Here is a 14478-nt window from a genome sequence, read left to right as displayed (position 1 = left end):
ACCAGATCTCAACCCAATAGAGCATCTTTGGGATGTGGTGGAATGGGAGCTTTGTGCCCTGGATGTGCATCCCACAAATCTCCATCAACTGCAAGATGCTATCCTATCAATATGGGCCAACATTTCTAAAGAATGCTTTCAGCACCTTGTTGAATCAATGCCACGTAGAATTAAGGCAGTTCTGAAGGCGAAAGGGGGTCAAACACAGTATTAGTATGGTGTTCTTAATAATCCTTTAGGTGAGTGTAATCCGCCAAATACATTCACATTACCATGCGTAAAAATCTTCCTGAGAGTGGTCATGATAGAACTAACAATTAATATTTCTACAGCATTTATTAATCTTAGTTAATGTTAATCCCAGCATTTACTAATACATTTTTAAGATCAAAACTTGTCTGTTAACTTTAGGTAATACACTGTGAACTAACATGAACATGAGCCTTTATATTAAAAGGTGTAGTAAGTGATTTTTTAAAAAACACTGTTGAAAGTGGGTCTGACCGCGCACCACAACAAACTTGTAGCCAATCAGCAGTAGGGGGCGTGTCCGCTCATGATGGGGGAGGAGAGAGTGTGAGCTAGAGGGAAATTTCAAGAAAGACTTTAGAAAGAGAGATGGCTGAGAGACATTATAAAAGAGAATAGGTCTGAGGAATTTCATAGCCAAAAGGAGGGCTTTAGGACCCATGTTAATATTAGAAAAGTTTTCCAGTGCTGCAGAGACCTAAGTGGGAAGGCCTAAAACGGCCTTCAGTGCTAAGGTTTGCGTTGTTTCTGCTCCATACGTGAGTAACATTGGTTTTGAGTGTCATGTCTGGAGTTTGTGTGGTGCGGGCGAATATCAATAATCTCTTACTTGTATATTCCTTTTCATTCGTTCGTCATCTTTGCTTTATTTTTCACAAAGCATTATCTTGCTTCACATCTGCTATAATAATAAAAAAAGACACTCTTGCATTGAGTGTACGTGCATTTTGGGGGCGGAGCAATGAAGGGAGGGGTGTGTTTGTTTGGGTTGATTTAAAAAATCAACAGTGTTCAACAGCAGTTTTGAGAAATCACTGCACCTTTAACATTAACAAAGGTGATACATGCTGTAAGAATGTCGCTCATTGTTAGTTCATGTTTGTTAATGCATTAATTAATGTTAATAAATGAGATCTTATTGCAAAGTGTTACCCCTTCATTAAATAAAAACCCAACAGATGCCCAATGTGTCTTCCCCAACTAAACTGTCTTTCAGTAAGCGCTGGTGAAATGTCATGCTTTTTGTCTTGAAGAGACACCTGTGCCAGTCCGGGCCATGCCAGGAGCCCAGTGGATCTGTTTACCTAAGAAATGTCACTTTAATTAAGAACTGGGAAGGCGGTCAGCTTCTCTCCTGCTTGACTAAAGACTATAATGGAAGGAAAGTCTAGAGCCCACCCTGTCCCTCCTCATCTCTGCTCCTTTGAACTTCTGCCTTCCTCCTCCACCACATTCATTTCTAATGGATGATCTCTCCATTCATGATCACTATGACAGTCTCCTCTAACTGCCTTGTTAATTGCTGTCGCCCTGTGTCTGAGAAAGTGTCTTCGACAATCAGATTGAAGTCAGTAAATGGATGCCGCTGTAAACCTTCTTAAATGAAGTGCTTTCCAACCACCGTGCCATTTATATGGCTCCTTATTTCATCCACTGAACAACAGACAGATTTCATCGGTCTGGCATATGAGAGCCTCATTGCTGTAATGCCTCAGTGTCTGCTATGCCAGAAACTCTCTGGCCTGTGAACCCCACACACCGGCAGTCATGAGAAACCGGGCTTGCCGACATCAAATGAGACGTATTCAGGCCTCGCTGCTCACGTTGCTGCCCACAGCTGAGACTGAACACATTCTTGTGCATTTGTTTAAGAGTCTACATGGCATGTGCCAAACCAGAGCCTATTCCAACCTGGCTTTTGCCGAGAAACTTCTTGGGAGGGCCTTTTCTCCAGAATGGTATTTTTCCATGGAGAGCTGTACATTAAGAAAATAAATCATTCATTATGTCTCCTAAGCCTGAGGGGAAGTTATAAAGGCAGACTGTTCGTAAAGTATTAAAAGGATTGCTTCTTTGCCGCCCTGACAGGGAAAGATGTGGCCACCAGTGTGGAAGTCTTCTGGCCAGATGGACGTTCTGTGGCTAGGCCTCTGGAGCCCAGTGATATGAACAAAGTGATGGAGATCTATTACCCTGAGAATGAGGAGGAGGCGACCCCAGCGCTGGAGATCGAGGTACATACCTGTCATACTCAAGTCAAGTCAAGTCACCTCTATTTATATAGCTCTTTATACAATACAGATCCTTTCACAGCAGCTTTACAGTGATAAACAGGAAAATAATTCAATGATGTAAACATAATTCAATTTGCTGTAAAGCAGCTCTAAAAGACAATACAAAACAATCATTATTCAGTTGAAATCAGTTCAGTGTTGATTCGGTTCGGTTCAATAACTGTTTAAAGTTCATCAGTATGGAATGAGTTCAATTCAACTATAAAGCAGCTCTGGAGAAAACAATGATGTGTTCTTTCTTTCTTTGAGAAGTCTAATTGTTGTATTCAATAAATGCTCTTTATTTTCACAGTGTGGACCAGGATTTGAGGTCAACGAAAACGGCCGTTGCACTGGTAAGTATTTGAGCTCTGTGACTTTTAACCTCCCGTAAAGCCTAAATCCCAGAATGGATTCCAACAAGATGACAAAATGAAAGATGGTGGACAAAGCAAGAGTAATGTCAATTACAAAATATATAAATCAGCATGTTAGAATGGTTTATAGAGCATCATGTGACACTGAAGGCTGGATTAATGGCTGCTGAATATTCAGATTTGCCATCAAAGGAATACATGATATTTAAAAAATATTCAAACAGATAACAGTTATTTTAAATTGTAATGATATCTCACAATATTACTGTATTTCAATATTTTTAATCAAATAAATGCAGCCTTGGTGAGCAAAAAGCAAAATTATAGAATTATTGCAAACTTTGACTTTTGATTTGAAGTTAGGAATAAATTTGATCTATTTAAATGTTTTTGTTTTTTGTTTTTTTGTTACGTTATTGAAATTGTGAGTCAGTTCTCCTATGTGATTCACAATGAAATCCCTGTTTGCATAATGTGGTGCAGAGTAGTCCAAATCAATCACTCGAGTTATGAATTTCCATTTCAGTTAGGATGTTGTCTTAATGGGAAGCTACCTATGTTCAGCAGGTGTTGGTACAGAAGCTATGTCAGCCATCATTTGTTTGATAGTAGAAGCTAAACCGACTCCTATACTGATAACTATACTGACACATATAATGATAACTTGAAGCATCCACTTTCACAAGTAAATGTGGCTGTCTGTCACCATAGCATCATGTATAAGACCTCATATTTATTCCACTCCTCTTCACTCCCTAGACCGAGACGAGTGCACACAGTTCCCGTCTGTCTGTCCCTCTGAGCGCCCCGTCTGCACGAACACGTACGGGAGCTTCAAGTGCCGTGCAAACAAGAGGTGTAACCAGGGATATGAGCCTAATGATGAAGGGACAGCATGTGTAGGTGAGTTGAGACTAAAGCCAGGGTGGGTTGATGCAATACGAAGCCCTGGAGAAAAGCTGTTTTCTCACATAGGTAGACTTTCACTTCAGCTTTGGGACTGGGGGTGTAGTTGAGAAAATACTAAGGGCCAGATTTACTAACAGCTTTTGCCAGCGGAAACCCTCTTTTGGTGTCAAAAAACTACTGTCAGGATTTACGGAAGAAAAATTTGCGCTAAAAAGGCACGGACACGGTTATTTTTGAGGCTGACCGTATTGCACATGCATTTGTTGGAGTTTCCATGTCAGACGCAAAATTTATGGGAGGAGAGTATTTAAATGAATCCCGCAAGGCGATTTACTAAGGTTTGCGCTAGCCAATTTACTGGTATTTGCGCCATTATTTACCACCCAAAAAAAGCATTTCTTAAACCAGATTCTAATTTGTGCTGCTCTTGGTAGATTGCGTTGTCATTCTGGAAATTATACTCTCAATACTCTCTCAAAAATCTCAGATTTGCAAAGATACCAGAGTCTGCAAGTCAGTGATTTCAATATAAACTCTTAAAATATATAAAAAAAAAATTACTTACAAGACCAAATGAGGCAAATTAATTCTCTATCACTATATTCTTACATCTCATCTCATCAACTATATCTTTCTAGTCCTCCCAATTAATTTTATGTTTAAAAGTTGGTGTTGTTTTAGTTTATTTGAAACAATATTTACAAAGAAACGGCAAGTATTATAGACTTCCCTTAGTACAAGTACTTGAAATATGTCAGGGTTTAATTTCAGTTTTGATGGTTGGTTGTGTTTATTTTGTTAGTTACTTAGTTAGTTTGCTTGCCATGACCATGAGATCTCAATAATGTCTCAAAACTGTGCTCAGATTTGCAAAGATATCAAAATCTGCATTATTTCTAAGACCAAATGAGGCAAATTAATTTTATAACTACTGTATATATTCTTACTTTACATCAACTATTGTCTAATATTTTCCTATTTTAATTGCAATTTATTTTAAGTTGAAAATAGTAAGTGCACCTAAAAAAGGTTTAGTATTTGAAACAGTTTTCACTTAGAAAGTGCTAGTAAATTTTACAAACATTTATAAAGAAATGGCAAGTAACATGTGCCATTTTGAAGTAGAAAGAGTGAGATAGTATTTTCTTGTAAAATGTACTTAAAAAAAATCATTTTAAACAGTGTAGTTTGTGTAATTTCTACAATTATTTGTGTAATTTTATACTCTTCCCTCTTCTCTGCAGCTCAGGTGGCTTATTTCGGAGGAAACAGGTCCTCAGCCTCCAAACTCTTCGAGTCTTGTCTCTGGCCTCTACTAACTCTCTTCGCTATCTTTACTGCTTGCTTTGGGGCATAAAGGGCAGTGCCTCCCCTCTCCTTACATCTCTGCCACCCTGCTTGGTCTCTGATTCTCTGCTTTCCCTTCGTTTTCGCACTGAGGTGTTTGGACGTAAGCTGTAAACTGAACTCTTCATGGATCTGTCGCTCCAGCAATGTTGTCACTAACAGACCTGTATAAATAATGCTTCGCTTTCCAGTTGGGAACCACAAAAAAATCCCTGTTTTCAGGACAGAACAAACATTCTGACTCCATCTAGATTTAGGGAAACATAATGATTCATGTCCGTCAACTATGATGTGGGATAAGATTGTAATTGTAGTGATCTTTATAAAAGGCCGTGTCCCAGCGTGTTACAGGCACATAAACAGGCGATGGGTTCTAGCGAGTAAAGTCTCATATGGGCAGCAGCGTGTTTGCAGGTTTTTCAGGAGAGCATATGCCCGGCCATCTGTTTCACGCAAGGTTACATTCCTTGTTCTCTGAATAATACATTCACATGAGATTTGTACGTTACACTTTTGACCTTCGGGATTGGTGCATGTTTTTGGCATGGATGAGTGTCGCAAAACTCTGTTTCATTTAGCAAAATGTTGTTCAGATTTACACACATGGGATTTCACAGCAATCTAGCTGCAGAAACATAGACCCAGATCTTGACATTATTATTTTTGATTTAAGCATACTGTTATAGAAGTTGTCAGGTTCAAGTTAACTCTTAAAAATAAAGGTTCCAAAAGGTTTTTATTTTATTATTTTTATTTTAGCAATGCCACAGAAGAAACATTTTTAGTGAACCTTTCAGTGAACAGTTCTTAAAAGAATAATTTTATTTTCTAAGTGTGAAGAACATTTTAATAATAATAAATAACCTTTTTCTACTTAAGAACCTTTTGTGGAATGGAAAGACTCCATTGATGTTAAAGGTTCTTCATGGAAACTTCGATGCCAATAAAGAACCTTTATTTTTAAGACTAGAGTATGTCAAGGTTTCATTTGAGTCTTCGTTGTTGGTTTATTTTATTTATTTATTTATTTATGGCCATTACCAATTTTTTTATGTTTTAAAGTTATAATATTGTAAAGCTCTGTAAAGAGATATTTTCTACTAAAGTAAAACTTATCCATAGCCAATGTCCAAAATATATAAAATGTAAAAACACCTGGAACTTCTGTGCAATGTTACTAGCCAAATAATAGTTTTCTGTGGGAAATAGGTGGACATTTAAGGGAATAGTTCACTCAAGCATGAAAATTGTCATTATCTTCATTTTGTTTCAAACCTATACGCTGTTGTTATTTTTTCTGTACATGGTAAAGAATCTTCACACCTCGTTTGCTCAGAAAAGGATCCCAAAACCCATAAAAGCACCATAAAATAGTTTTCCTAGGCCATGTGATAGTTTTATCTGAAGAGTTATGACCAAAGTTTAGGTCATTATTCAATGAAAATGTGTCTGTTTCTCACACAGAGCTTGTAAGTGGCTTAAGAAGTCTACAAAGATAGCACACAAGTCATATGGACCACCTTTATGGTGTTTTGTTTTGAGTAAATATATGACAGAATTTCTTTTTTTTAGATGAACTAATGCTTTAGATCATTATTTACTGGTAATAGTTACCAGTTTATATATATATAATGGTTACAACCCCCTTTATTCTAAACCAGTAGGCTCAGTAGTAAATTCACCACTATGTACTCTAGACTTTTTTTTTTTTTATGAATGTTTTATAAATTGATTTAATTTTGCCTTTCAACAGTTATTGGGAATATTAGCGTTTGCTATGCAGAAGATTTGAGCCCCGTTTGCATAGTCGTTAGCTTTGGATGTAAATGTTATTTCCTACAGAATGTCCTTTACTGAAATGAGTCTGCTTAGACAGGATTTCAGTTCATCCCTGTTGTTACAGAGTTCAGAATCCACATTTGTTGCATTTTTTAAACATTGTGCGCTGTCATAACTGTCATAACCTCAGAAACATTTGACATGAATCCACTGTGTTCTGGAGGTGTTAAATAACTTCTAAACTGACTCATGATGTGTGCATTGGCTAAAGACCCTTCAGTCTCTGGGGGAGAATAGATTCTTTTTATTTTATTACACTGTTCTAATGTTCCATGTCGAGTCTCACGCGGAATGTCAGATCTCACATGAGCTGACAGATGCCACCTATAATTATTGTTAAAATGATAGTGATATGTAGTTACAGAGCAGATTAAATCAAGCTCACCTCAGTGTCATGGCTACAAGGAAAGGCACAGTGTAGAATCTCAAGAAATGCATGTTAAAGGGATATGTGAGACTGATCAGTCTTCATATTTTCTGCCATAGCAATTTCTGTTGAAAATGCCAGCATGAATTTCTATGCTAGTCCAGACTGGTTAGAGCTGTTTAACCAGCATGGGTTTCCTGTAAAAAAAAAAAAAAAAAAAAAAAGACTGGTTAAAGGGATAGTTCACTTTGAAATTAATTTTTGATATGTTTTAGCTTACCTCAAGGGCATCCAAGATGTACGTGTCTTTGTTTCCGCAGTAGTTTCAATTTTGATATTTTTAGGTCAAACCGTTCTTGTCTGTCAGTCATATAATGCAGGTCGATGGTCACTGTCTCAAAGAGCATGCACAAAGTCCAAATTAAAACAATTCCCCATCGTCCAAATTAAACAATTCCCCATCATAAGTACACATTGATGGCCTAAGACACGAAACGAGCGGTTTGTGTGAGAAAACGAACAGTATTTATATCGTTGTTATCTCTTGAAAACAGCACATGTCCAAATGATCTGACGGCGCGGGCGGGTATAGATATATACATAGATTTCGCCTTGGCTACTGCAGTTCATTGGAACGAAACCGTAGCCTAGCGACATCTAGTGTATACATCTATACCCGCTCGCGGGCGAGTATAGATGTATACACTAGATGTCGCCTTCGCTACTGCAGTTCATTGGAACGAAACCGTAGCCAAGGCGACATCTATGTATATATCTATACCCGCCCGCGCCGTCAGATCATTTGGACATGTGCTGTTTTCAAGAGATAACAACGATATAAATACTGTTCGTTTTCTCACACAAACCGCTCGTTTCGTGTCTTAGGCCATCAATGTGTACTTACGATGGGGAATTGTTTAATTTGGACGATGGGGAATTGTTTTAATTTGGACTTTGTGCATGCTCTTTGAGACAGTGACCATAGACCTGCATTATATGACTGACAGACAAGAACGGTTTGACCTAAAAATATCCAAATTGAAACTACTGCGGAAAAAAAGACACCTACATCTTGGATGCCCTTGAGGTAAGCTAAAACATACCAAAATTTATTTTCAAAGTGAACTATCCCTTTAAGCCTGGTGGGCAGAATAGCATGCAAAACACATGTGTTTTCAACAGGGTTGGCAAAGTACTGAATGATCAATCAGATTATATGAAGAGCTGCTCCTGATGGTGATGTCATCTCTACTTTTATGTGAAAATGGTTTATTTGGAAATAGCACACACGCCTATTACGTTCAAAGAAAAGATGGCAATTTTGACTTAAAAACAGGTTAGATCCAGTGAATCCAATGAATAGTTGCTCCTTTCTTTTGCAGAATTCACTATAATTTGGGATCCATGTGTAAAATAAAGTCAAGATCTTTTTCTGTCTTGGTGTTTGTCTTGTTTTTTCTCGCAGCAATGTTCAACATTCATGAGCCTCCCAGACTGACTATAGAAGCCTGTTTCCACCTTAAAGTAAAAAAATGCAAAGCTAGATTTCTCGGTAACAGAACATCTCAGTAACTTGCATTAAGAATTAGAAATAACATTATTACATTAAATACGTATACAGCTTTTTAGTTAGAAAGTTCAAAATTACTAGTAGTAGTAGTAGTTAAAGGTACAATATGCAACATTTTCTGACGCTAGAGGGCGCTACATTCCAAACAACAACGGCATAGCTTGATGACGATGTGAAGGAGCGTGGAATGATGGGAACTGTTGTTTTCAACTCCACCGTGGATGTAAATCAGTCAGACGGGAATCAAAAATCATGTTCATGGATGAGGTTAAGTTCTATTTTTATAAATGTTGCGTTTAATGACATGCTTTTTGTGGCGAGGGCGGCGTGGTTCAGCGCGGTCTCTAACGGGAGAGAGAGAAACGAGACGCGCGGGACGTAAGTAGGTCAAGTGCAAATGACGAACACCTGTGGCTTATTGCAGTATTATTGGCGTGGAGAGACCGCTTATAAGCCGCGCTGGAACGAGAGAGAGAGAGCGATGGACTGAGGACTCGTACGAGGGACTGGAGAGAAAATTGGACGCAGAGAAAGAACTGTATGTCGAATTCATTGTTGTGATAACGCGGCGCAGTTTTACGTGTTCTAAACAATTGTTGTAAAAGTACATTCGAACATACCCACATCATTTGCCAAAATACTGATTAATCTTTATGTATAAGACATGCTATATTTATTTACATGGTCATAAACACCAGACGTGATAAACAATGTCAATAAACTAAACACAAACCTAAAGCAATAATACTTCCCTTGCATAAACATAAGTATTACCGAATGCTACATTTGGAAAATATAAAATTAAGCATGCTTTGTCGACAGAACCAGCTGCAATCGGTAAAGAATAATTGTGTTCCATAACGACTGCACGAAACAAGCTAACGTTTGTTGCTTGATATAGACGCTACAACTTCCGCATTTGTCCAGGACTCCACGCAGTACGAGCGGAAACCGAGGGTAACGCGGATATGACGCAATTGACTGGCGACTCCCAGCTCCCCCCTGCTCTAACGCCCCGTTTCCTTGGTTAAAATCGCAATTTTCTCACGATTTAAAAATAGTTGGAAACATTTGGGATATTGTAAGTAATCAACTTAACAAAATATATAACACTGGCCTTGAGATTTTGGGATATTTTAATGCAAAAATCTTGCATATTGTACCTTTAAATTGATTAATCGTGATTAATTGCATCTAACATAAGTTTGTGTTTAAATGTGTGTAATGTATACGTGTGTATTTGTGTGTGTGTGTGTGTATACATACATTATATAAACATACTTTTAAAGTGTTATATAAACACAAACTTTTATGTTAGATGAGATTAATCGATTTGACAGCACTAACAGTACGTTTTTTTTTTCAAACAATCATCTTTTGAACTTTCTATTTTTAAAAGAATCCTGCTTTTTTTTTTTTTTTTTACATTTCCACAAAAATATTAAGCAGCACAACGTAACTGCTTTCAACATTGATGATAATAAGAAATGTTTCTTGAGAACCAACTTATTAGAATGATTTCTGAAGGATCATTTGACATTGATGATGGGGAAATTTTTTTTCTGAAAATTCAGCTTTATATCACAGGATTAAATTAAATTTTTTAAATTATTAAAATAGAAAAGTATTTATTTTAACTGGGGATAAAATGTCACAATAGTCCTGTTTTTACTGTATTTTTGCTTAAATAAATGCAGCCATGGTGAGCATAAAAGACTTCTTAAAAAAAAAAAACATACCGACCCCAAACTTTTAAGGCGACAAAGCGGCTATTTAGCATATTTTCTTAGATATACAGTGCTATGCATAAGTTTAGACACCCATGCTAAAGTTGACTAAAAAGAGGAATAAAAAATCATCTTTTGGAAATTGAACTTAATGCCTTAATTAAAAAAATTAGGAAAAATCCAACCTTTAAGGACACCAATTTTCTTTGTGAATGAATAATGTATCGTAAATAAATAAATGTTCTTCCTTAAAATACAGGGTGCATAAGTTAGTACACCCCTATGTTAAATTCCCATAGAGGCAGGCAGATTTTTATTTTTAAAGGCCAGTTACTTCATGGATCCAGGATACTATGCATCCTGATAAAGTTCCCTTGGCCTTTGGAATTAAAATAGCCCCACATCATCACATAGCCTTTACCATACCTAGAGATTGGCATGGTTTTATTTCAGTTAGCCTAATAGCTGGTTTGATTTGCGAGGTTTGAGAGATGATCTTATGGAAAGTACTTCATGCCAATCTCTAGGTATGGTGAAGGCTATGTGATGATGTGGGGCTATTTTAATTCCAAAGGCCAAGGGAACTTTATCAGGATGCATAGTATCCTGGATCCATGAAGTAACTGGCCTTTAAAAATAAAAATCTGCCTGCCTCTATGGGAATTTAACATAGGGGTGTACTAACTTATGCACCCTGTATTTTAAGGAAGAACATTTATTTATTTACGATACATTATTCATTCACAAAGAAAATTGGTGTCCTTAAAGGTTGGATTTTTCCTAATTTTTTTAATTAAGGCATGAAGTTCAATTTCCAAAAGATGATTTTTTATTCCTCTTTTTAGTCAACTTTAGCATGGGTGTCTAAACTTATGCATAGCACTGTATATTTACACTAAGTGAAAATAGCAGTATATTCTATTCACACTAGATGTAAAAATAGCAGTGTTTTCTTTGCAATAAGGAATAGTAGTTAGATACTATTTGCACCTCAGTATATTAGTACATTATAAAACAGTATACAATAATAACAGAGTGTTAAATGATCATATTTATTAAATATTATGTCGCCTTATTTGGACAATAAAGACCTCCCTATACACCTACCCTATTATTAAATAACCGTTCGGCACTTTAATTCCACTTTTCCCATATTTTCTTCATATTTATTGAAAATAAATGCCTTTACAATCTGAAATGCGATGGGAAAAGGGAGAACGAGTTGGTCAAAAGGCAGATTTGAACTCTGGTCGATCGCGTCAAAAGTATCTGCAATACGCCTTACTCCCTATGCCACTGATGCTAATAGGTTACAGGTGTTTTTTGTACTTTTTTTCTGGCCCAGTGGACAGGTTGTGTAAATAACCTCAGCCAACAAGTCAGGCTATTTGCACTTAGTGTAAATAGACACTCCAAACTTTTAAATGTTGGTATGAATCCTAAGGATGAAGTGCCTTCAGGGATGCCTGGTTGAAGCTTTATTTATAATGATTCTTACGAAACCATCCATTTTAAAGAAAACAAATACATTCATGAACCGAGTGGTTTGTATGTTTATTTAGTGGCTCATCATCTCCAAAGCAAACACTAACTTCAGCAGGTGTATGGAGGGGTCACATTAAAGAGAGCAGCGCTGTGTATACCCGAGGCTATTACAGCTCTCTTTCTTGTAGGAGCTCGCTCAGGTTTTCAGGACATATTTCAGATTTTCAGACTCCCAAGTTAGCCCAAGAGATAAATACTGTAGATAAAGACTGGAGCAAGATCAAATCTCGGGAGAGGAAAGCAAACAGTCGTAGTCTGTCGAGATCGCTGTGTGTTTGTTGTCTCTGTATGCAACATTATAGATTCCAAAGGCTGGGTCTGGGTTTAAAAGGGTGAAGGGTATGACGGGCAGCAAGGTAGTAGCCATATCATCATGTTTTTTTGAGGAATGACCTTTACCATGAATACATCTCTCTTTTTTCACATTGGGAGACCTGGTTTTGAGCTAGCAGTGAAAAGTATAATTTAGTGAAAGTGAGTCATCTTCAACTGAATAGGTATATGGCCCTTTAATTCCAGTTAAAACAAGCTGTTAGGGAGTACTGACTCTATATATTCATATAGCCATGTTATGATATTAAATGATTTAAAATCACATATGTGTGCTGTTTGGGTGTCCACATACTTTTGGCCATACTATATTTGATGGGTTTAGTGAAAGCAAGAATAGAGTCATATTCAAATTCAAATCTAGTATTAATCTCCTGCCCAGCTCTTCAGTTCTCTCTTGCTTCAATACTGTGCTGTTCTGATTAACTATCGATGGGGTTGAAAAAGAGTGGAGAATTTAGATGTTGAAGGGAATGGGATTAAAATTGGTGCTGATAGCTTGTATTTTAGATGTAGGAATTCTGTTGCTCAGTTTGGGAGGTCTGAACATCACTGACTGCCATTGTTTGCTGCCATTGGCGTTCCTCACATAGCTAATAGGCCAAACCAAAATGGCTCATTCTCATAAATAAAGCACTTGAGGACACTTGGCTATGATGGATTAAAGAATTAAAACTTCTGGACTTTTTCTTCTTTGATCTCGGTTGATTTGTTTGGGCATTTATGAAACACATCGGCTTGAATAAGTTCTGAACACAGATAGTTTTGGTCAGCTTTCAAGTAATTATCTTGCTTGATGGTTTTGGATATTAATAATTCATATCTTATTTATTTTTACATTTTTTGGCCGATATTTAGATTATTATACCATTTTAGACTAGTCAAGTCAAGTCACCTTTATTTATATAGTGCTTTTGACAATACAGATTGTATCAAAGCAGCTTCACAGTGATAACATGAAAATAATACAACAAAGTTTGTTTCTTGAAGAAAATTGTGTCATCAGCCACCTTAAGTAAGGCAGATCAATAATATTGTTGAATATTAAATGTCCCCAACTAAGCAAGCCAAAAGCCAAGGCAAACAGTGGCAAGGAACCAAAACTCCATCAGGTGACAGAATGGAGAAAAAAAAAACCTTGTGAGAAACCAGGCTCAGTCAGGGGCCAGTTGTCCTCTGGCCAACCAACTAACAGTGTATGATTATGATTCAGGGAGCATTACAATTAAGATGAACATTTTGTGCAAAGTTTTTCAGTCTTCTTGTGTGGCTGAAAGGTTATTTTTGTCACTGAACAGAGCAACATCTTCCTTAGGTCACCAAACAACATGCTGTAGCTTTAAATTAGACTCTTACAGAGCTCCTAAAGTGACATGGTGATGGATAAAAATGGGAGATGGGAGGAAAATATATATTTCAATGCTTTTAATTTCTCACGCAAGCTTTGCGTTCCCCCGAGAAACTTTGCGTTCATTCACAAAACTTTTGCGTTCCCTCGAGAAACTTTGCGTTTGCTCGCAAATAACTTTTGCATTTAACAGCATTTTTGAAAATGATCCTGCATGTAGTGTGTAACATAGCTCTAAGTGAATGAAAACATCCTGCAAAGTTTTTAATCTGAAAGTGCACCATATATAAAGTTATGGTCTTTCAAAAGTAAGAGTCGACTCTGAGTCAATTAATTGTTTTTCAAACGAGTCATAAGCTGTTTCGTTGTGACGTCAAGACGAAACATTAGCATATTGCGTGCGCAGACACCAGGAAAAACTTGAACCTCAAACCTGCAGCTGATTCCTGTGGATACTGGATAGCATCATGTCGAGAAGACGCTGTGCTCTATGTGAAGGTAAAGCCAGTTTTCTTTTTTTTCACTGCCCAAGGACGAGCATGTGAAGAATCAGTGGTTAAAGGGGTGGTATAATGCCCTTTTCACAAGATGTAAAATAAGTCTCTGATGTCCCCAGGGTGTATGTGAAGTTTTATCTCAAAATACCCCACAGATATTTGTATATAGCATGTTAAAGTTGTCACTTTTTGAGGGTGAGCAAAAACACCGTTTTGTATCTGTTCCTTTAAAGGCAAATGAGCTGCTACTCCCGGCACAGAGGGCGGAGCTTCAACAGCTTGTGTCATTTTACCTCACACAGACATACACTGAAAATTT

General features: G+C 37.2%; 1 protein-coding gene across 1 annotated transcript in view; it reads left to right on the top strand.

The window, feature by feature from the left end:
• crtac1b (cartilage acidic protein 1b) overlaps window positions 1-14478 on the top strand; it is a 67099-nt gene that overhangs the window by 37648 nt on the left and 14973 nt on the right. The window contains exons 12-14 of the mRNA XM_084391997.1: window positions 2119-2264; window positions 2617-2659; window positions 3440-3583. Of these exons, the coding sequence (XP_084248123.1) occupies window positions 2119-2264; window positions 2617-2659; window positions 3440-3583 (333 nt within the window). The remainder of the gene's footprint in view (window positions 1-2118; window positions 2265-2616; window positions 2660-3439; window positions 3584-14478) is intronic.

This window comes from Rutilus rutilus, assembly GCF_951802725.1.
Source record: "Rutilus rutilus genome assembly, chromosome: 20".
Lineage (NCBI taxonomy): Eukaryota > Metazoa > Chordata > Actinopteri > Cypriniformes > Leuciscidae > Rutilus > Rutilus rutilus.
The sequence above is the reverse complement of the archived record's forward strand: the minus strand, read 5'-3'. Positions and strand labels throughout refer to the sequence as shown.